Source organism: Epinephelus fuscoguttatus, linkage group LG9 (assembly GCF_011397635.1).
Source record: "Epinephelus fuscoguttatus linkage group LG9, E.fuscoguttatus.final_Chr_v1".
NCBI classification, from domain to species: Eukaryota; Metazoa; Chordata; class Actinopteri; order Perciformes; family Serranidae; genus Epinephelus; species Epinephelus fuscoguttatus.
This window is the reverse complement of record NC_064760.1, coordinates 30,008,796-30,032,872: the sequence shown is the minus strand read 5'-3', so window position 1 is coordinate 30,032,872 and position 24,077 is coordinate 30,008,796. Positions and strand designations below refer to the sequence as shown.

Sequence of the window (24,077 nt, the reverse complement as noted above, 5' to 3'; positions counted from 1 at the left end):
GTGTGTAGTGTGCAAAAAAATAATAATATCACTCGTAAAAAAAAAAAAAAAAAATAAGGTTTCACTTACCATTGAAACAGCTGAGGGCAGTGAGCGTAGGTGTCGAGCCATCTCATGATAACATCCATTCCCTCCAGTCATTAGAGCACTTGCAGGTAATGTTTCTCTCAAAGGTCAGCTGGACCCCCCAGTTATGCAACTAACTGGTCCGTCAGTGTGTAAAGCATGACTTGCTGATGTTCAGTGAAAAGGTTTTCACGAGTGTAAAACAAAAGTTCAGGGAAGGAAACAGAAGGGATTCAGGTATGCGTGGTCTTTAAAACGGTATATTAATAAAGCTGGGCACAACACTAGCCAACGGTTGTTCAAGTTAGTCTCTGTCCATATACAATACACTTTGGGGTAATTTATCTTTGTAAAAATGAAAAAGGTGTAAGCAGACTTGGCTTGGTTTGTCGTGTTAGTCCCAAACCTCACAGCAGAGCAGCAGAAACGAGCGAGGGACCGAAGGTTGACAGTCTGCACCGACTAGCATTAGCCGCAGAGCCGTTAGCTCAACTGAAACCGTTATGTGGTATGCTAACGGCTAATGCTAATTTTCCTCACAGGTGAAACAGCAGCTTTCCTCCATGCTGGTTTAAAAACTTTTCAGTCTCCGGGGGGAAAAAGTATATTTTTTATGTCACATAGCTAGTTTACCTAATTTTGGCAGTTTCTCAGTCATTTTAAGACGACTCGCTTCATGGCGGACATTTTGTCTTGTTAAAAGCAGCTAACTAGCTAGGTGAAATTAATGACGTTAATTAGGTGAGTCATGCTGCATTCAGGTGCTCCTCGGATAATCCCCTTTTCCCGAGTTGGGGCGTTTTCCTTCTGACCTTTGGTGTAGTGTGTAAAAAACGGACGCTACCAGGGGCGTAGCTTTCATTTCAACATTGGTGGGGACACATATTAAGGTGAAGAGGGGGGTCAAATACTTAATTTCCTGCATTCTGTTGAAGTTTTGTGCACAAATATATGGTTGAAATGTCTTTATGTGAAGAAAAACACAAAATGCAGGCAATAGGTGACAATCAAATATAAAACTGTTATAATAGAGTGTTCCACGAATGAGTTAGCATTTAACCATTCACGGTTCCCTTGTGTCATAGTCAATTGTTTTTTTTTTTTAAATGTATTTTTGGTCAGATGCTTGAAATAAGGTCTGTGGTTAACACATGCTTAGGAGACTTTCAGGCGACATGGTGTTGCAATGGTTAGCATCGTCGCCTCACAGCAAGAGAGTTTCTGGTTCGAACTTAGCGCGGGATGATTGAACCACATTTATGGCAAGCCATTTTAACATTAAATCGACCATGCTTCTATCTGTAATTACATTTAAGGAGCCCTTATGTGCAGAGTTTGCATGTTCTCCCCATGTCAGCATGGGCTTTCTTGGGTACTCCGGCTTCCTCCCACAGTCCAAAGACATGCAGGTTAATTGGTGACTTAAAATTGCTCATAGGTGTGAATGTGGTCGTGAATGGTTGTCTGTGTTAGCCCTGTGACAGTCTGTCGACTGGTCCAGGGTGTACTCCACCTCTCACTCAGTGTCAGCTGTGATAGGCTCCAGCACACCCACGATTAAGCAGTTACAGAAAATGAATGAGTAAGAGTCTTCAGTGTTTTGTTTTTCAACATCAAATACATCAACAACATGAGTGCATACCCCACACATGAACAAGGTGGTTGCTAGCAAGTGGTTAATGAAACTACAGAACATTAACACACTGAGCACAGCTTTACAGTCTTGTTATGATAGTGGTGATGATAAGTCATCATATAACAAAGGGATTTAACAACGATATTAAAAATTACGTGAGCATGCAATGTGTGAATTAATAGTTCATTGTTAGTTTAAAAGTTAATTACCATCGACTAAACAATTACTTTTGTTCGCCATGTTCCTGCATAGGCCTACATGACGTCACCTTGGCAACTCTTGCTGTAGGACTTAAGGGGGCGTTCATGTGAATTTTCCCAGTCGCAACCTAATTTTTCCAACTATTTTGACACCCATGAATGCGGGGTCAGTTCAGGTGCTCACTGATAGGTCTCACTGGAATGCTTAATGGAATGGAACCATTGTTATTAATGTTATTATATAGCAGTATGAGTGTCATCACTCTGGAAGAATAAAAGCTGTTGCAAGCGCTATCCCATGTTGCAGCCATCTCCAGTCTCTCCTACTTGTCAGTACCCTACAAAAGGTCTTCACATTTATTGCACAGTCGTAGATAGTCAGAAATATGTGACCAAAAACATCTTTCTAAAATGTGTTACAAGAAGCTTTTTGAATATTTTGGCCTAATAGCCATCGTTTTGGATTAAAAAAAAAAAAACTAAAATTATGACAAGTAACAAGTGGGTTATAGAAATCTGAAAAGGATTTTTTTTCTGAGTAAGAACTCTATTGAAGATACCCAGAATGTTCACTCTGGTTATCTAAAATGATGTGGATATCTGAAATTGACAGCCCAACACACATAAATTGCAAAAGGAACATAATTTGTCTGAGTTAGAATGATGCTTTGGATATCTCAAATGGCAATTGTGGATAGGAAGAATGTCATTGTTGATATCTGAAATGTTCATTTTGACCAGGAAGGATTGAATTATGGATATCGTCAATATATGTCCAGTATAGCTATTAAATGTTAAAACGGCCACTTACACTTTTTAAGGATATACAGATATTTTAAATGTAGTTTTGACAAGTACAATCGAAGCTGTAGATATCATGAAATACAATTTCTACTGGTAAGAATGTGCTGAGCCTATCCCAGCTGACATTGGGCGAGAGGCGGGGTACACCCTGACAGGTCGCCAGACTATCACAGGGCTGACACATAGAGACAGACAACCATTCACACTCACATTCACACCTACGGCCAATTTAGAGTCACCAATTAACCTGCATGTCTTTGGACTGTGGGAGGAAGCCAGAGTACCCAGAGAAAGCCCACGCTGACACAAGGAGAACATACGAATTCCACACATAAGGGCTCCCCCACCCCCAGTTTGAACCAGGAACCCTCTTACTGTGAGGTGACAATGCCTGTCTGAAATCCAAAACTGTATGGAGCAGTGTTTGTTGGGTCCTCCTGCATCGGTTCCAATTCATTGCTCACTTTTGTTTTTCTGCAGCTACACGGCCAGTTGTTATTGTTTGTTGAAGTTAGATGAAATGCCTTATTTGTGGTTTAAACACAACACTGGGTCACAAGGGATGTTATGACCCAGGGATTTTTATAACATTTTCCCAGAAGACTTTTTATTATTGCGCAATCTCAAACCATGTGGAAAAATGTGCCAACGACGATGAGTCAACAACACCCACCTTATACAATGTGACAGGAGCAAGGTTTCTATTTATAAAGTTCTATACCTCCCAAGTGTGATCCAACCTCTGGCTTTGTGATAATAATCCTTATTTGTAAATTACATCTGAAAGTAAGGCTGTGTTCAAGAAGTCTGATTACCGAAGTCATCAAGCCAGAGAATGTCTGTCTTTTCGCTCTGCTTCTATTTCACATCTCCTGTCTGTGGGTTGTTCAAAGTTATACTGAGAAACTTTAGAAATCAAAAATCTTGTGCGCAAGTGGTTGAGTTAGGGTAACTCAATAAAGAAATATCATCACACCCCCACCCACCCCCACATAGTGATACTTAACATGACCTGCATGTGTAAGACTATAAAAAAGTGGATTTGTCTTCTCGGTGTCCTCTCAGAGATGAGTCAGACTGAGTCTGATGTGCGATTGCTACAGCAGTCTGGAAAGAATAGGCAATTCATTCCAAATACTGTCTTGCTTCAGATATATTTATCCTCACACTGTGCACTTTGGTGGGTCTCCCACTGCATTTTCTTCACAAGCTATTGTTAAAGAGACACCACCAGAAGACTGAGGAACATGTTTGATGTTAAAAGCTGCACTTATTTCTTTTTTCGGAAGAAAATAACCCACAACAGCAGAGCAGCCCAATTACAGGAGTTACAAGAGCATTCTGGGTAGAGCCCTCAAGTTAGTAATGCAGACTGTATGGGAGGTATGTATACATAATATAATGCCTTAATTATGCACAGCAGCATATTTGGGGGGTGCTAAAACTCATTTTGCCTTTGAGAGCGAGAATGACTCTTAAGGGCTTACATTTTCCACTGCTAAACCTTGTTACAACACAAATCTGGTATAATGGCAAAACAAAGGGGAGGGGAGGAAACATTACTTCAGTCTACAGATGAGAAAGAAACAAACAAGTGCTTTGTTTTAATTGTTTATTAAGATATAAAGCAGGCACATGAATATAAGAAACGTGTGCACTAATAAGTCAGCTCTCAATAACAAAAAAAAAAAATCCACAGCAAAGTAGTTTGATATCACTCAAGAGTCAAATCCAAACTCAAATACAGCAAATGACAAACTGTCAAAATGCCTGGTTCTACGGTAAAAAACAAATCAACCCACCTGTCAGATATTCATACATGCCCATCCTGCTAGAGTTCACAGATGTCAAATGAGCAAAACAAAGATTCAGCCCAAGACCAAAGCAGCCAGCTTTCAAAGCCTCGCTGTTTGCCGATGCTGTACTGTGCAGCAGAGTACTATGTATGACTGAAAAACATCCCGCAGTTCTTACCTGAAGTTAGAAGAAAAAACAACTCTTTCCTGTTTAATTTTAAAGCTCCAACTCCTGGAAACTTGTTTCTAGTCTTCTATAAAGATTGTGCCCGACATAAAATCTTGATTAGTGTTCAAGCTTACGGACAAGGAAAATAAACAATAAGCAGAGTTTAAAGAAATCCCCCTCATCTCCTCGCCTTCCTCTAATCTGTGAAGAGAAAACATATTGATCCCTCAATTTGGACACATTCTTAGATTGTGGAGGCGTTTGGTCTCATTGACAGTTAATGAAGCTTGTCAGCTTTGGAGAGTAACGACACAGGTTCTACTCATTGTTCAGCCCACTGGGTTCCCCCAGACTCTGAGGAGTCGAGGCTTATTTACAAAGTTTGACTGGACTGGGTGGATCATCGGAGTGCCTTTAGTGTTGGATTAAGCACATGTACCAGTTACGCCGCAACACAAAAGGCTGTAAAGAATCACCTTTGGTTTGCTGCATGATGTGAACATAAAAAAATACATTAAAAAATATAACTTGAGATGCTTAAATCATGACATTTATCAGTCCAAATGTTTAAGGGGGTACAAATCATAGTGTTTAGGTCAGTTCAAAACTGTTTATAGTGGCATAACAAAGTCTGTATAAAGTTAGAAAAAGACAGGCACACATGGAAATATATCCACTTTGGTTCCTTAACCAAAATATATTTAAAATCTTACCAGTTAGCCCAGCACATCCAAATGAACTACAGTTATTGCTCAAGTTAAAATAAGGCAGACAGATTTGCATAGTTGATATTTGCAGTACAGAAGGTATTTTGCCATAATCAAACATTGGAGTGGAAAACACCAGCGACCCCACGGTATTATAAAACTGGTTAGAATACAAAACAATCAAAAGCCTCTTGGAATTAGTTCTTAGAGTATCTATGAAATCTGCTCCCCTTCCTCCCACAAACACATAGGGAAAAAGTAAATGTGTATAATAAATGCAATAGTCCAGTTGATTTCCCTCAAACTGCATTTTCCAGAGAAGAGACAGTTAATGCTACAGACTAGGGCAAAACTGAACTTACGGAATAGACATGAGGCAGTGTAGGAATATAATAGGTCAAACAGACAAGCCGTCTATGCAATCATGGAACAAACATAATAAAACTTTTTCTGTTTGATAGAATGACAAGCTCTATCTATATATAAACTCATTGGTCAATATTCTGTGTTCTCTTGAATGGAAAGTAGGGCAGTCTAGATGCTATCCATGGCTTTGAACTCACTCAGAGCCTGCACGGGGTTAACGTGCTTCTTCTGAGAGGATCTCTTGACCCTGTTGGTTTGGCCGTCGTCCTGCTTCTCTCTCTTCACCAGAGGCTTCTTCTCGGGAGCTTTCATCCTCCAGGAGATGGCTGGCATGTTGAGGGACTCCATGTTTTTGCTCTTCTGGTACTTAGTAGATGCGACGTAGGAGGCCTTGACGGTGGACACCACTGTGTTCATCAGGTTCTTTGCGGCCTGGATCAGGGACATGGCGCTGTCCAACTGAGTGAATGGAAGAGACAGGAGAGAGCACCGGAGAAGAAACGGTTAGCCTTGTGAAGTGGTGAAAGCAGAGCCTGTTTTTTATTTATTTATTTACATCTGTTTTGAATTCACGTCGAGTAACAGTAACATATTCCTATCTTTCTAATGTCTTCCAGTATTGTACTGCAAGTTTTCCTGGGGAAAGCCAAGCGTTTGTACGGAGGACCTTTCATAGTTTGTCTGGCATACAAACAGATGTGAGAAATTTGAGAATATGGAAAAAGGTCACACTAATTTAATTTCCACAGTTTAATAGCCTCAGAGACACCGGTGACACTTGACTGGAAGTGTTGGAAGCACAGGCTCATTTCAGTCCTACAGAAAGGAGGGAGGACTTCATTATTTCCTACGGACAGGGACAACCTATTTTAATTAATTTGACTGGCAACTAAGTAGTTAAGTAATGCTTAAAGGGTCCATAAACATTGGCCTTGTACAGTCTTATCTTAAGTAGCGAAAAGGTTAGAAAACATTTGGGCAACATTAGCCCTTTCCAGCACAAAGAAAGCCATTATTTCTGTTATCTGTTTATTCGATATAAAATAAAAGCTGCAGATTACAGTGCACAGAATAAATCACTAACTAATCACAACCAACAGCCAATGCCATTAAGTCTTAGTATTTTTAATTAATGTGGGCAACACCAGATAATATAACTTTAGAAAGTAGCCAGCGCGTTTTATTGATTTAATTATTTTTCTAACTAGAGATTTCATTGTAAATAAACACAGTTCTTTTAACTGTCATTGTTTCTCGCCCAAATACACTGTGTGTATCCTTAAGGCTTCAGAAAAGACTGCACTTCCTTCCTCACTTCACATTTTACCCTCCTTTGTGAGTGCTTTTAAACCTGCATCAACTTTCTGTCTTCTTGTTCTCTTCTTCACCTGGTACATTTCCACCTTGGACAATGTGTCCATGGTTTAAATGATGTTGAACTTACCCCAGAGACAACCAGCTCTCCTCCCAGATTCTGCACCTCAGCCTTGACTTTGCTGCAGATGTTCAGCTGGTGGCAATACAAGGCGATACGCTGCAGGTAGGCGAGCAGGTCCTGCTTACAGGTAGAGTCTGGGCACTGCGGGGGAGGAAAACAACACGTGTCAACTATTGTGCACATCATTTAGTATCTAAGCACAAACAATGTCTGTGGTTCTAATACTACCTGCACACAGGTTGCACAATGAATCAATTTAGTCATTTGCTGGTACTGCTCAATCTGAATACTGATGTGATTCTACTGGCGCAATGATCTCACACTTTATCAAGATGAGTTAGTAGCAGTGTGACAGGTAAGGTAGACACCCACATTAGGGACGTGCTCAGAGCCAAAATGACAAACGCACGCCCACAACCTGGTAGATTGATAACTCATCTTCACAGGGTTAAGCACGATCAAGTCACACAGAATGCAAATTCTATTAGGAGGCAAACACAGCTGTCAATCAACTACTTTTAGGTGGTGGTAATAATCTTGTGTGAAGTCTTATTTGAAACAAAAATACTTGATCTAAAGTGTAAACAGCAGCCGTGTCCACAGATAAGAAATGTTTTTAAACTTTAACAAAGTCATCATTCTGATTCCTGCCTGTCACTAATCGGAGTTCTTGCGAAAAACAAGTTTGAGAATGCTCCATCCCAGCAATTTAAACAATGACTGTGGGGTAAAGGTGCCAATACACCGCTCGGGGCTGGAGAAGCACTGAAACATGCTTAATTCTCAAAGGAAACATGCAATGGATGAGACGAAGCTTAAAATGGTGGCAAAACAGCGACCAATACAAAGTGGAAAAAGCTTCTTATTCTTGTTTCCAACAAGGCATTACAGTATTGTCAAACGTTAACTAGGACCACAAAGCAAAATACATTGGAGCCATAAAAAAATCCATCAACTTCAAGAAATCCAATAAATTATCATAAAACCCACTTGAAAGTGGCAGTATGGGAAGAGCTCCACAAATGCATGTCATTTAGCATTGGCAATCTTTTTGAATTATTTCATCTCATCATAATTACAGTCGGGTTCTACCTTGAAACGCCATTTCCAATCTCTTTCCTAGTTTGCTAAACAAGCCCCCTGCCAGCAGAGTAATTAGGCCACAGTACTCTTATTAGCTGCTCATCAAGTGAGAGATGTAAACACCCTGATGGGGCTCTGACGCTTTACATCAGATTGTAGATCTCCTCAGAGTGACCTGACATACTAACGGTTTGTCAGCGATGATCATGACGTGGCGAGACAGTCTCTGTTACAGATAATCAGAGGCTGGCAGCTTTTCGCATCCCCTACTAAACTAACTATACCTGTGAAAAGCACCGGGGTGACCATGTGAGTGAGCAAGCCAAGAGAAAATACTGGCTCAAACACCAGTGTTTGCAGGTGCTTGGCAGTCTGGAGGAGGAGTCCTTTGGCAGCTGTTAATTCTGAGTGCAGGGAAAAGGTGAAAGGGAGGTAATAGCAGCCAATCTTTTAATTGATGGAATCTCTGCAGAAAGGAGTCGGTGAGGTCAGTGCTGACGAACAGAAGTGTGAAAGAGTGTTTGCATGTGTCTAGACAAACTGGAGAGGCATTTTGTCTGGCTATAAGTGAGCAAATGACACAGAGACTCAACATCTCTCAATAATGGCCATTACCACTATTAAAAGGCAGTGAAAATCCACACAGAGTGAGGAATAAGGCTGCTCCCTTAAAGTCGAAGATTTGAATCATCAGTTTGGAGACCCCTCAGTCGACTGAGATTCTTCAAGCAGTCAATTTCTTTTTGGTTTTAATTTTCAGTGTGAATCGTACGTCTGGGGACATTTCAGTCACCAGACGTGGCTGCAGAGTAAGCACTCTTCGCTTTCAGGTTGCTCTCCCTTACAGGCAGCTGCAGACCCAGACCCAGGGTGAGTATGAGTAAGACAGGGGCAGCTGCCTGGACGAGGAGAGGCTCTGCCCAATAAGGCTCCCACAGAACGTTATCTTTCGCTTTCAGCTTAGAGGTGATGAATTTACAGTTCACAGAAACTTAAAATTAAAGTTTCTGTTTTTTGTTTGATATCTAGTGTTGGAAAAAAAATGTTGTTGCACATTCCCGATGAGTCGTTAGCGTAGTTAGCACACAAAAATATTCAATATTCATATTGAACAACCATAGCCGATTCAACTGACATAATTCTGAGTTGGGTACAGCCTTAGTGAGGAAACCCCCGTTTCCATCTCTCTATGCAAAAAAGAAACATCTCTGGTATCAAGATTTTTTGACACTTCAAACAGACTAGGACTTATGATGCCTCTAATCCTGCTGAGAACGCCATCCCTGGTGGGAGTATAGAGCGCTCCGCTGAATACAGTAAACTCACTCCCAGACATACAGCCACGCACGCATGCATTTACACACCACCACAGCCAGCACGACTGTGCTCCTTCATACACATCATGAATCAGATCTATCAGATGGGTAGAAGAAGAAGAGCACAGAAACATTTAAGCAACATATACTTTCACCTTACTCAAAGAAACCCAACCCATCTACGCACATAAACACAAATGAAATAAATAAATGCAGCTAAACCCATTGTACTTCTGCCCTTATTGAGAGCTCTATAGATGTCCTGTGACAATATTAATAAAATTGTCTTCTCTCACTACCATCCACTCCTGATTAATACAAGGATGGGCTAAGTAGGGAGAAGGAAAATGTAAGAGTTGACATTCTATTAAAGGTATGCAAGAAGAGATGAGGGGAAAGAGAGCTGGAGGGGATGATCATCATACATGGCTGAGAGACTGGAGAAAATGGGAGAGGGAGGAAGGTTGAAAAAAGAGTAAAGAACCAGAGAAAAATAAGTAGTTGGAGAAAAGACGAGGATGTGAGCCAGAGGGGGAACGGTATGGAGGAGTAAATAAGGGGGAGAAATCCAACTGGGGAAACAGGACATAGACAGGAGGATTCAACTGCAGTTGGGAGGGGGGTTTAAGTAAGTAAGAGAGAGAATGTGTGTGTGTGCGCGCAGACACACACATGCAATAGCAAAGACCTGGGATGTGGCTGAATGCAGCAGCCATGCTAATGAGGGCTTGGGGAAGTATTCAGACGGCTGAGAGCAGGGCACTGTGAAAGCATCACTTGTGCTCATACTCAGCTCAGCTGCTGGCTTCACTCGGCACTCAGGAAACTCTGCAAGGCTGCTCTGAGTGTGACATGTGAATACAGAAGTTGCACAGAGAAGAGACAAGAACACCTTGGATTGTTTTGGTAATGCAAATATAAGCACCGTGTGTGCGATTAACTCGGGTGGTATTTACAAGCTGATCTTTGTTTCGGGGCTTAAGTGCCTCGCTGACTACCTGCACTGTGCCGTTGCAATGTTTCCACTAACCAGATGTATCAGTAGGTAAACACTTCACAAAGACTCACAGGTCATCAGTGCAGTGTGTCATTTTGCTACTACAGTTTGCTTTGGTTGTGCATTGTGCAATGCCCTCTGCTAATGACACATCCTTAATTACAAAGTTCCACTCAAAACTGGTGAAAGGGCAGACTGGTTCTCTGTATAGCACCAACTTTCCAAGAATCCTGAACGTTAAGATCCAGAGCTAATTTGGTGGAAAAAGAATATGAGTGATGCTCTCCTCTAATAGTGACTTCAACCATTAGAGCCCAATATTGTACTTTTTTTTTTTTCGTCTCCTCTGAGTGCTGCTGTAAAATGTTCATCAAGCCTGATGATATAGCCTCCTGCAGTTCGCACATGCTGTGTGTCCAGTTATGGTCTGGGACAGTTGACCTTGCTTGGTCAGCTACTATTGAGAGATGGCACGGCAGAGAGAGGGGCACGAGAGACTTCATCACAGGACTCTGGATATCTTTTCAAGGCAAACTAATAGAAAAGGTGAGTCACCATCTTTCAAACAGGAGCCAGCAGTACAGGTAGAAATGTCAATGATTCTTGTGGAGTTGCCCCCGTCTCCTCACTGCTGGCTGTAAGTGCCTTTTTTACAAAAAATACAGGTGAAACATCAAAGTTTGGTCACAGGGCAGCAGATCATTATTCTAATCCAACTCTTGAATAACAATGCCTTACATGACTTTTAGTACATTTCATATTCATGAGGGTCTCACTTCTTAAGTGTGTGGGTAGCTTTTACTTTATTTTGCATTCCCTAGCATTTAAGCTTTTGCTCGAGAGACGGCTCAGAGCACAGTCTAAACCAAAGCAAAAACTCTTCCTCCCTTTAACAACATACAGCCCACGAAATAAGCAAAAGGAAATGAGGCAATAACAGTGACAGAGCAGGATGTTGAACAAAAGGATTTCGCTGTGCTACGTGTTGGGTAATGTCCATGATATAAATGATGATCAGGAAGGTCAGGTCCCATCATTGGAAATGCCATGCAGTTCCGCTGAATTCCATTATACAGAGGCAGAGCCACTGTGCTGCTGCCGCCCAGGACTGACCTTTCAGGACACATCACCCAGAGGAAATGCCAATTTCCAATATTTACTGACAAGGCAGCATTCTAATGTGCAACTGCCAGCAACCTGTTGGGGGGTGCCACAGGGCGGTGAGCACAGAGGTATTTTCTGATATGTTTTGTTTTCAGTCACTTCCTGTCATGAGAAAATTGATAATTCCACTGTTCTCAGATCCCAGTGGGGTCATTTTGACTGTTTCTGCTTGGTGTTCTCATTAAGGGGTTCTCTGTCTGTTGCTTTATCCTTTAGACTTTGGCCTGGTTATTGGAGAGCCAGAGACAGTACAACGAAAAAGGCTAAAAAGAATGCATTTCTATTTCCAAAACTATACTGATAACTACGCCTCAACCATATAAATCACTCCATATCATAACGTACTGACAGCCCAATTTGTTCTCCTGTCACAGTTAAAAGACAAGCTCAAACACAAAAACCTTCATTCAGGCAAGCTTCACTGTGTGGTGTTGTGGCTGGATTTTCATAGCTCAAAGAGAAGGAAACAAATCCCAAACCTTAGATCAGCCAACATGTTTCACCATGCGGCTTTATTGGTCTGACACACAAAACATCTACCGGAGGGAGGGGGATAAAAAAATCTGACATTTGTGTGCCTGTGTGTGCGGTAGATGGTTGTGGATAACTAACTGCGCCTAACCTGAGAAAGGACCTTCAGGACAAGAAGCCACCGGAAACCTTTATCTGTCTTTATACCACTCAACACTGCCACAGGGGATGCAGGGATGCAGTGATATATACAGTAAATACAGTACAGGCCAAAAGTTTGGACACACCTTCTCATTCAATGCGTTTTCTTTATTTTCATGACTATTTACATTGTAGATTCTCACTGAAGGCATCAAAACTATGAATGAACACATGTGGAGTTATGTACTTAACAAAAAAAGGTGAAATAACTGAAAACATGTCTTATATTCTAGTTTCTTCAAAATAGCCACCCTTTGCTCTGATTACTGCTTTGCACACTCTTGGCATTCTCTCCATGAGCTTCAAGAGGTAGTCACCTGAAATGGTTTTCCAACAGTCTTGAAGGAGTTCCCAGAGGTGTTTAGCACTTGTTGGCCCCTTTGCCTTCACTCTGCGGTCCAGCTCACCCCAAACCATCTCGATTGGTTTCAGGTCCGGTGACCGTGGAGGCCAGGTCATCTGCCGCAGCACTCCATCACTCTCCTTCTTGGTCAAATAGCCCTTACACAGCCTGGAGGTGTGTTTGGGGTCATTGTCCTGTTGAAAAATAAATGATCGTCCAACTAAACGCAAACCGGATGGGATGGCATGTCGCTGCAAGATGCTGTGGTAGCCATGCTGGTTCAGTGTGCCTTCAATTTTGAATAAATCCCCAACAGTGTCACCAGCAAAACACCCCCACACCATCACACCTCCTCCTCCATGCTTCACAGTGGGAACCAGGCATGTGGAATCCATCCGTTCTGCGTCTCACAAAGACACGGCGGTTGGAACCAAAGATCTCAAATTTGGACTCATCAGACCAAAGCACAGATTTCCACTGGTCTAATGTCCATTCCTTGTGTTTCTTGGCCCAAACAAATCTCTTCTGCTTGTTGCCTCTCCTTAGCAGTGGTTTCCTAGCAGCTATTTGACCATGAAGGCCTGATTCGCGCAGTCTCCTCTTAACAGTTGTTCTAGAGATGGGTCTGCTGCTAGAACTCTGTGCGGCATTCATCTGGTCTCTGATCTGAGCTGCTATTAACTTGCGATTTCTGAGGCTGGTGACTCGGATGAACTTATCCTCAGAAGCAGAGGTGACTCTTGGTCTTCCTTTCCTGGGTCGGTCCTCATGTGTGCCAGTTTCGTTGTAGCGCTTGATGGCTTTTGCGACTCCACTTGGGGACACATTTAAAGTTTTTGCAATTTTCCGGACTGACTGACCTTCATTTCTTAAAGTAGTGATGGCCACTGGTTTTTCTTTAGTTAGCTGATTGGTTCTTGCCATAATATGAATTTTAACAGTTGTCCAATAGGGCTGTCGGCTGTGTATTAACCTGACTTCTGCACAACACAACTGATGGTCCCAACCCCATTGATAAAGCAAGAAATTCCACTAATAAACCCTGATAAGGCACACCTGTGAAGTGGAAACCATTTCAGGTGACTACCTCTTGAAGCTCATCAAGAGAACGCCAAGAGTGTGCAAAGCAGTAATCAGAGCAAAGGGTGGCTATTTTGAAGAAACTAGAATATAAAACATGTTTTCAGTTATTTCACCTTTTTTTGTTAAGTACATAACTCCACATGTGTTCATTCACAGTTTTGATGCCTTCAGTGAGAATCTACAATGTAAATAGTCATGAAAATAAAGAAAACGCATTGAATGAGAAGGTGTGTCCAAACTTTTGGCCTGTACTGTATATATATGTATGCTACAGTGTGCTGACTGCCATGGGAAAAAATAAGTGTGACGGAGATCCATGGAAAAGTTTAAGGAGATACAGGAACCAAAGCACTGAAAAGAACATTTTGTTACTCGAGGTGGAAACTGAAGTAGTAGATGTGCCAACACAGGGATAGGAAATAATCGAGTCGGAGCTTAAATTCACGATAAATACACTGCAACATAAAACATGTTTAATATATTAAACATAACTTAAAAGTCTAAAACAGTGGTGGTGAATACAAAGGTGAGAAATGACTGAAAAGTGTAAAAGAAGACAGACGAGATGGCTTCAAAAGCACTGAGGAAAGTGATATTTTTTTAAAATAATCTTGAAATTAAGACTGCTGGAAAGAACCTTGAACAGAGCAGACGTCCTATATACGAGAAGACCTCTGATGAAGTTGAGTATGCTGATGCTTTCTGTGTGCACAGCCTAGTTAATGGGCTTTACAGTTAATGTGCTGTACATTAGATTTTGTCAGTCTGGTGCTGATTCTGTTAGTGTTGATGGCTAAATATAAATCTGCCATGGTCTACCAATATCAATCAGGATCCATTTCAGACATAATGATGATGGCCAGATCTCCCCTCCTCACTGCATCTGCTAAAAAGATGCTCCGTATTTGCGTGGGGCCAATTCAATCACACTGGCACTCTGGGAATGTTAATGTGACACCGAGGCAGACAGGGAGTCTGGGTATGACAGGAGAAAATCAAGCTGGGGGCAAGCCAAAAAGGCCGACTTTAGAGGTAACCACAGGGACCAATTAACTGGCCCTCATCATTTTTTAATGTTCATGCTGCACCTGTCAGTCCGGTATTTCACTCTGGCGCTTGTAAGCAAAACTGATAACTTAACACGGCTGCTACAGAATCGGTAAGTACCGACAGGCATGTTAAAACATTTATACATTAACGTTTTGACATTCAGACTTTGACTTTTATTTGGCCTGAAGGGTCCTTTGCTGCTTTTTGGCTCACTTGATACCAGACGGCTCCAAAACCCCAGATTTACAATTGCAGGTTGAAAGTCAAGGACTATAGCTAAGGCCTTCAAAAAGATATACTTAATAGCTATACACTATTTTGCCTGTCCAAAACGAAGCCATACAACCATCTAGTGTAGTCAAAAATATTAATGTATTCATATCGATTGTGAATATTTGAAACTGTTTCAATAATTTTAATTTTTCATGGTATTGATACACCAGTATCAGCTGCACTTTCTCACTCTCTCTTATAGTTAGTAACTACAAGCCTTGTTATATTTATCTTTTAATTTAAAAAAAAAAAAATGTCAGTTTTATCTCATGGCATCAAAAATGTGATTGTTTATCGACATTTTTCAAGGTAATGTATCAAAGTTAAAAATTCTATTATCTTGACAACACTACACCCACATCAATACAATGTTTGGCCGTTCTTTCTATGTTCCCCCCAAATGATTATCCACCTCTGGGAGCTCTTTGGTTCCCGACAGTGGCTCTTTCAAGCATAAACTCTTTATATCAGGCCTTTAGGATTGACAAACAGCATTAAAATATTGAATTATCATGGGTAAATGCTTTTCAAAACAATCAATTGGGAGTTGATAAATTTTCTCAGCCAGCAAATAAGGTGGGCTTCACTTGGTTGGGCTGAACCGCAGTTGGCTGAGGGCTGACCCTTGAACTGCTGAGCTGAAATTTGTGGGCTCTCTTGGTGATTTTGCTTCTCCACTGCAGTAGGTAATTTACAACCCTGTCTGCTGTAAAGCGTCTGGGGCCAGAGCCGGGATTAGACTGTGACCAGCAACAGAGCCCATGGATCACCATAAATCTCCACTGATTGAATGCAAATTGGAAAAGTACACTATGTATGTCAGTATACATCATGAGAATAAAGCTCGCACAACACACACACACACACACACACACACACACACACACACACACACACACACACACACACGGCAAGCACATGCCCATTCTCTAAATATGCAAGTCCTATTTTATGTGCATGTGTTTGTATGTGTACATGCGAGTGTTTATGTGGTGAGCAGGCAAGCAGCAGAAATTTATGGACTACACAGTGGCTAACACATTTGCATTATAAATCTCAATTACATAGCATTATTTGTTTACCAGCCTGCTCAGATGGAATTCTCATAAGGTGCCCTGCAGAGGAGGGTCATAAATTCTTAATAAACTGCAGTGCAGACCTTTGTACGGCACTGACCTAAATCCTGCAGCTCATCTCTGCACTACACTCATTTCTTTAAACTTTAATGAGGCTCTATTACACATATTTAACTGTTTTGCAGAAACCCCAAACTAGACTGTGTCCACCTAAACATCTCAGCAGAACACTATATGTGTACGTAAGAAAACACGCCGTGACACAGTCTTGCGAAGGAATATGTGTGATAAGATGCTGTGCTATCTGTCTGGGACCATCTGCCGATGTGTTTTATATGAGGAGTAAACCCTCATAGGCCCTCCAGGCCAGAGGCACAGCGCACAAGTGATTAATATGCCTAGGTTAATGAGCAGTCCCAGTGCCATGCCTTTGCTGTAAGTGGGCCTGTGGCATCTCCTGCTTTGTTAGATATATGGCCTAAATATAAACTGCCTGTGTAAATAAATAAATTTAAAAAAACTGCCACCTGGCAATTATATTGCTAATTAAAAGGCGAAGCACTCTTAATGGATTCATCTCTCAGGAGGGATGTTCCTCTCTCCATTCAAATGCACTCCCCCTTATTTCCACCTCTGCTATCTCTCCATCATTCTCCTCCCCACCCCGTGTCCATCCCTGGGAGCCGTGGCTGATGTGTTACGGGTGAGTGTCGCCTGGTCTGCTAGTGTTTTGGTCTCTGCTGAGAGGGAAAGGCTAAGAGGGACAGCTGGATGGGTTCAGAGGCTGGAGGGGTCCTCACTCTTGGCAAAGACTTCTGTTCCAACAGCCAAAGCTCTTCATTTATTCATACTTTGAGTGCTTCAAACCCCAAAATCCCCTAATAGTGTGCACACACACACAAACATACATATACACAGAGGACGAGATAAAGAAACAAGTACCTACAAATAGTTGAGGACGGGAAAATAAAACATTCACACAAATCTAACACATCCGTACACATGTGCTTGTGAGAGAGGCAGGCCAGTCAACAGACGTGTTCATATGGAGGCGCACACACGCACACAAACACATACGCACAATCACACACCTGCACAGTTGCCCATCTGTTTTCTTTGGGGGATAACACTGTTTTCATTAAAGTGAATAAGCATCTTCAAAAGCGGCAGTGAGGCATAAAAAAGTCACTTTCCAGAACGGCTTATTCCCTGTTCAGATGATTCGGATGCAATTAGGTCAGAACAGATAAGAATTTTACTTTGTGATAGACATGGGCATGTGATATTATGGATCTGAGGTCACCTTAAATAAAATATCAGACGTGTGGGGCTCTTGAAGGCCAGCAGCTCATTATGTAGGACTATGAGGGAGAGATTTAAATGCAGATGTTGCCAGTATGTATCGGTGTAATTGAAACCCCTTGTCATGCACCAATTACATGAAAGTACTTAATATATCTCTAACATCTCCTCTGAATGCGAGTACAATTTACTGAGAGATGTTTTCTAAGCTTTGGCTTTCTGTGCCAATATTTGTACACACAGAATATACAGCCACCCCAACACATCTCCAATCATGACACAAACAACTAGCAGAATAAAGATATTATCTTTACTTAAATCAATTATCACCACTGCCTTGTGTGGGCAAACCTGCACTGTTTAAAGACAAATATTTAATTCTAGTGCTATCAAACAGATTTGCTATTGACCAATGCATACCATCACAATCCTTGTGTTGCAGTAAGCCATGAAACATTCGACTTGAATTAACTCATTACTCAACAAAGAGACTTTATGCTGTTCCAATGTTTTGCCAACATCTCAGTAGAGATGTCAACAAAACCAAAGCAAAAGAGACTGACAATGCCTCCAATGTTATCAAAACTGAAATCTTACAGCAAACATCTAAAGCCAGTGTGTGTCTTCCTGGGTGACTGTTCTTGGTTAGAAATGGAAGAAATCCACAGCTGTTACATCTGAAACCACAAAGGCGACTGACGTCTTTATGGGAGAAGACCTCAATCTGACAACCGTGTCTTGTTGCAAACATCACAACTAAACTCTTCCATGATTTAACAACAAAATGTATATATATTGCAGACACCGAGGCTATAAGTCTCTGCCTAAGAGATGGCAAATGAACAAGTTGGGGGATAAATCATGTAGAGTGTCTCCCTGAGGAATGGTACAGTGCAAGTATTTAAGTGAAATATGAGGCCATGGATAATTGAATGTGTGTTTCCCAATGTCAAGGACCATAGTCTCTGGGGTACGGCAGAGATGTGGAGGGATGATGGAATCGGGAATTGGGGAGTGGGAGATGGAAGAACCAGAGTAACGGAGGGACTGTTTGATCCTGAAGGAAATTGGCAAGGGCTGGGAAGGGGTGGCTCATGAATAACACAAATCAGAGCAGTTGTTAACATCTGAAGTGATCTGTTGTGCTGGCCCTTCACTTGGATATGCTCCGAAATGTACAAACGAGGGAAAAAAAATACATAAATAATGAAATAAAAAAACAGGTGCGCAAATTAATCACATGTACTGGATGTTGGTCTGTTTCTATCTTTTTCTATACAGCTACTAAAGTAAGCAAAAGGAAAGTTTGCCTTCTATTTCGAGTCTTTAAATGCAGCTTACACACAGTGCTGTTAGGAACAACATTTAAAAACAAAAGGAAGGGGTGTCAAGATGCAATCAGTATGAAAGCTTTGCTTTTTTCAAACTCAGTCCGAGCACAACAGCACGCAGCAATGTCAGTTCCTTCAGCAACACTGGAGCAGAGAGCGAGTCGTGCATTTGGGTAATGAAAAACTTTACTCAACTCTTCACATGGTGTCAACTTGTGTACCGTAGTCACAACATTCATGACTAAGTAGATGTTAAGTGTAACGTCTGAGGCGAATTAGTGATCCTCACAATGATGTAATGCACGCACCCCTTGTTGATACAAAACTCATACTTGTGCTGAAAGGAGTAGGATTAGTGATGTGTGTGTCCATGTCTTCTAACAAAGAAATTACACATAGGTTTGATTCTTTGAGCACATTCTGAGGTCATTCTGGGCCACCTGCCTAAACATGCTATTTTGCAATTAGTATTGAAACAGTATTAATTTCATGTCAAAATTTTAGTGACCAAAATTATTGCAGTTCTCAGAATATCGCAGTATGTTCTAAAATGTGCTGTAAACGTTCGGAAAGTACTGATACACACCCTGAAATCGTTTCAGCAAGTTTTATTTTATCCTGGTGGTTAAGCAGCCTGTCTTTTAAATGCTTGCCCGTATGTCTGTGTCACTGTAGATGAGGACAAGGGACCAGTAGCATCACAGGGTTTGCCTGCTGCACGCCCACTCTGTAAACAACAAGGCTGGGAAATCTTCCGAGCTCTGTCACTGCCTTCCGCCATGTTTTTATTGGCACAAAACAAATCCACGCTGCGTGCTGCGCCTGCATCTGGGAGACTGTTGCAAACTTTTGTTGATGCTGGACAGTATTTAGCCTTTAGAGTTTTTCAAAGCACAGTAGTCAAACACGGTTTTAATGATAATTAAAATTTGGAATGTTAATACTAACTGTTGGGAATTTATCGTGGTTTATCCTGAAACCAGCAACCGTTTAATCCCTATTGCAATTAGTGTTATGACCAAAAGTTTGTGCTACAAATTTTCTGCTGCACTTGTTGCTAATTTATTGTGCCCGACAGTATTGATATGGTACAACGTGTTTCTAATTATACATCAGGGTCAGAAGCACAAAGGTGCAGTCTACATTAATCCCTTTGGGGTGGAGGTTCATTAACAACTTACATTGTCAGCGATGGTGCGGCCCAGCTTGTCCATTCGTGATCCTGCCTCTGCAATCTTCTTGGCGGCGCTGATGACATCAGATGTATTCTTCAGTGGCCCTTTACCCCTGGGGAAAAAAAAGTTGGAAAGATCAGTCACTGGTTCTGATCTGCTGCAGCCTCATTCAATATGCAGAAGGAGCATCTCGGTCATGAAGCGGCTGTTTGTTTTGGAGGGTTGTTCTTTTTGGTCAGAGGCATGTATGGATAGAGAAGCCTGACTAATGGGAATAGTTCAGGGAAGCGTCACAGAAATACATGCGTACACTGGTGCACAAATGATTACACAGACACAAAACACTAACAGCCTGGCACCATATTGTTCAGTCAGAGATGAGCACGTTTTATAACCCATTAAATGCAAAGGGGCAGCATTCACTCTCAAGGCTGTCCTTAAAGATTGGGACCATGGCGCTGTACTATCACATTCTTTTGTAGCACCATTACCCCACTTACAAAAAAAGCGTGTTTAACTAGATTTTTTACTGTAATTTCAGCATACATTATTTTTATCTATATCTACTCACACACACACACACACACACACACACTATCAAAATCAGGAATTCTAAGGAAACCCTGATTCACAGAGCCATCATATTATAGTGGTCACCAGTGCCATATGCTTTCTATCGCCACAGAAATTCTCAATTCAATCTACTTGGCCCCTTTTATTCAAGCAGCTTTGAGGGGTTTATTAGAGGGCTGAGGCGCAAATCCGACTGGTTTCGTGTCTGATGGCAGAGAAGTGTTTTTGCCCTCAAACACGCTACACATGCACAACAGCTCGTCATTGGAATAGTCATGTTCATCCAAGTATGGGACAAAGACAGAGAGCCAAAGAAAAGAGGAGATAATTGAGAGTGCAATTCAATTTAAAGACTTGGTCACTGTCCTAATGTTAAACATCCATCCTTGACCCTTCTAGAGCCAAACGAAGCCCGTCCCAACACAGGTCAGTCTATCCCTGACCTGACCCACTGTAAAGCTTGTCAGCCATTTGTGGGGGTTTTTTCCTGCCCCCACAAGGGACTCTGGGACACAGTTGGCAAGAGGCACAAATTGGATTCAAAGCTGCTCTCTCCAGGCTAAAAAATGAGCCATCCAACCCAGAACAGATGGAATTTTGTGTTCTGTTCTCTCGCTTCCTCTTCCCTCCCCTCCCATCTCCAACCCTTCCCCTCTCTTGCTCTCCCTCTGCTGCTCTGCTGTAAACCAAGTCAGGGTCCTCGTGGAGGAGGCCACGCGTCAAAGCACAGACTGGAAGCTCCCCGGGGAAAAGTCAACCCCTGGAGACAGAGCTGGAGGCATTGTGGGCTACATGGAGTGTGTTTAACAGAGTGTTGCTAGTATAATGTTTAGTTTGCCTCAATAACAAACATCACATCACATTACATAAATACAGCAACCACTGATTTCCTTCCTAAAAAAATCCCTTGCCTTAGCCCCAAGAAATAAACGGCCAGCTGCTAAATTCCTTCACCTCTGCCTAGATGGCCGAATAAGGGGAAAGCACAAAGAGCCCACGGAGATAGACAACGGAACCCCTGACAAAAGGACACCCTTGTAAGATTTACGTAGTGGATTACATTCAGATCTTCAGATCCGGTGACAGTTGCAGGCCTCCAGATGGGTGTAAGCCGCATCGGACAGAGCACTCCAAAGCACAGAATGCTCGAAGACAGGTGGTGTCCAAATATGTTGCATGTTTCCGAGCCACACATGCCTTATTCATGAGTGCCGCCATACAGCCATAAGCGATGCGGGAGTCCACAAGAATCTCTCTAACTCGCTGCAGATTTGTCAGGAGAGAGGTCCAGAACAATTACCTCATGCAGCATTAACCTTGGCAGGGCTTTGTGCCAGCTCAAGGTTAAGGGGGGCAATCATTTGGGCCCGGCTGAATTAGCCAGCAACTGACCTTCCATGTGCTAGTGCCGCATGCGTGAGTCAAGGCATAATGTGACGATATATATTCAGCCTGACAAACATCCATGTGTGGTCTCTCAGACACTCACACTGCCATGTCCAGACTGCAAATCTAAACTCTCACTGTGCCAAATAAGAAAAGTCACAATACTATCATCCATTAAATCATCAAACTCTCAGAGTAACTGCACTATTGACAACACAAAAGCCTTTTTCCACAGCTTTCTTTTGTAAACTGTGTCTAATGGCAATAAGTGAGCACTGAAAAATATTACAGTAATCAATACTGAACTCTGGCCATATTGGCTTCACTAAGAACAAAGACATTAAAGTTTGACCTAAAATACTCTCTGTATTCAAAACTTGGCAACCCAGCATAAATATTACTCAGTAATATTGTTTTTAAGGTCTTAAAAACCTGAGATAAAAATTATGTTTCCTTTAGAATTCTATAATCAAACGCATTAAGTGAATGATGCAAACTTTTTCAAAAGAACAAATAAAGTAATGATGTAAAATATGATGCATGACTGGCTTCTTTGTGCACAAGAAACCAGGAGAAACACGTGAATAATGCTCATAAGCTCAAGACATCACATAGTTACAGTTGCTAGGTGACGGTCGCAAGTTAGCCATGCTGCATTAACAATACACATTTCATTTGAAAAAACCTCAGCTGATGATGTCCAGCTATGGAATGGCAGTCCAAATTAAAAACATCAATTTTTACAAGATGATTCAGAGTGGTGGTTTGTTATTAAATCCTAGATGAAATACACAGGAAATAAGAGGCTTGAGGTTTTTTGTGGTTTAAAATCCAGCCACTGTCTACAAAAATGCCTGGTCAGTCATTCAATAGAAAACAGCATCAACCATAACATACCATAAAGTAGTCCACAGGTTACCTCTCTCTTAAAGGGACAGTTCTTTCCCCTGTCTTTGGTGCTATTTATCAGCGTAGACTGTTTTGGTGCGAGTTGCCGAGTGTTGGACATATTGGCCGTAGAGTTGTCTGCCTTCTCTTCAATACAATGGAACTGGATGGTACTTGGTTTCTGGTGCTCAAAGCGTAAAAAAAAAAATCATTTGAAAAAACTCAAGAGCAATGTCTCTTTCCAAAAATCATGACCTGGTTACTCAAGATAATCCACAGACCTTGGTGTAAGCAGGAACCATTTTCTTTCTACTGAACTACACCCACTAGTTACAGCAGATAATGCTACCTTCTGCCCAGTGTGTAATTTTTTTGGGTGCTTTGAGCACCACGTCGAGCGCCATCTAGTTCCATTATATTTAAGAGACAGCAGACATCTCTACAGCCGATATCTACAACACTCAGCAACTCTGGCCAAAAGGATCTGAACGGATAAATAGTACTACAGGTAAGAGGAAAAAAATGTATATTTTTGATTTTGGAGTGACTGTCCCTTTAAGCCTGAGTAGCTACAGACTGAACTGTGATATAGTGTTCATGCTTTCAGGGTGCAAGGTGAGCAAATGTTGGGTACCAACAAAATACCTTTATGATTAGTACAAACAGTCAAGTTTGATGCAGTCAGCTCAGTATTTAAAAACTTATGAAAATGAATGTTGTGTTTCTTAAATTGGAAAACCAACAAAATAATTTTTAAACCACATTTGGAATTGTGCAAAATGAATACATGTACTTGATAAAGTGTGATGCTCAGCATGTGATGGTTGGCCTGTTATGTTGTAAATGGAGGGAATGTTTTCCAGTAAGTGCAGAAGGAAAAAAGCTTCAATGGGCTATTTTACTTATTGGAGAGTTCTTTTTCATTTGAATTCCTTGGGTCTGCTTTATATTGTAAAACTGAGAGAGAAGCAGGCTTTATATGTTGATATAAAGATGCCTCTGCAATCAATAATCTCTTAAAATATACACACACAGCTGACGCCATCTAATAAAGAAACATGGATGACACACTGAGCTGGAAGCAGCATCATTTGCATTCCATTTACATGCGTGTCTACAGTGAATGTGGTGCAAAACGCAGCAGGTTTTTTCTTCTTCTTGGTACTTGGAATGAAAAAGCAAC

The 24,077-nt window shown here is 41.5% G+C and overlaps 1 protein-coding gene across 2 annotated transcripts in view; it reads right to left on the bottom strand.

Annotated features, from left to right (window-relative positions):
- Positions 1-4,304: 4,304 nt before the first annotated feature.
- The window catches only part of ctnna1 (catenin (cadherin-associated protein), alpha 1), an 88,598-nt gene continuing 68,825 nt past the window's right edge, over positions 4,305-24,077 (bottom strand). For both annotated transcript variants that reach the window (XM_049586349.1, XM_049586348.1), the window contains exons 16-18: positions 20,054-20,159; positions 7,189-7,323; positions 4,305-6,203 (exon numbers count right to left, since the gene is read on the bottom strand). In XM_049586349.1, the coding sequence (XP_049442306.1) occupies positions 5,913-6,203; positions 7,189-7,323; positions 20,054-20,159 (532 nt within the window). In that variant the 3' untranslated portion in view covers positions 4,305-5,912. The remainder of the gene's footprint in view (positions 6,204-7,188; positions 7,324-20,053; positions 20,160-24,077) is intronic.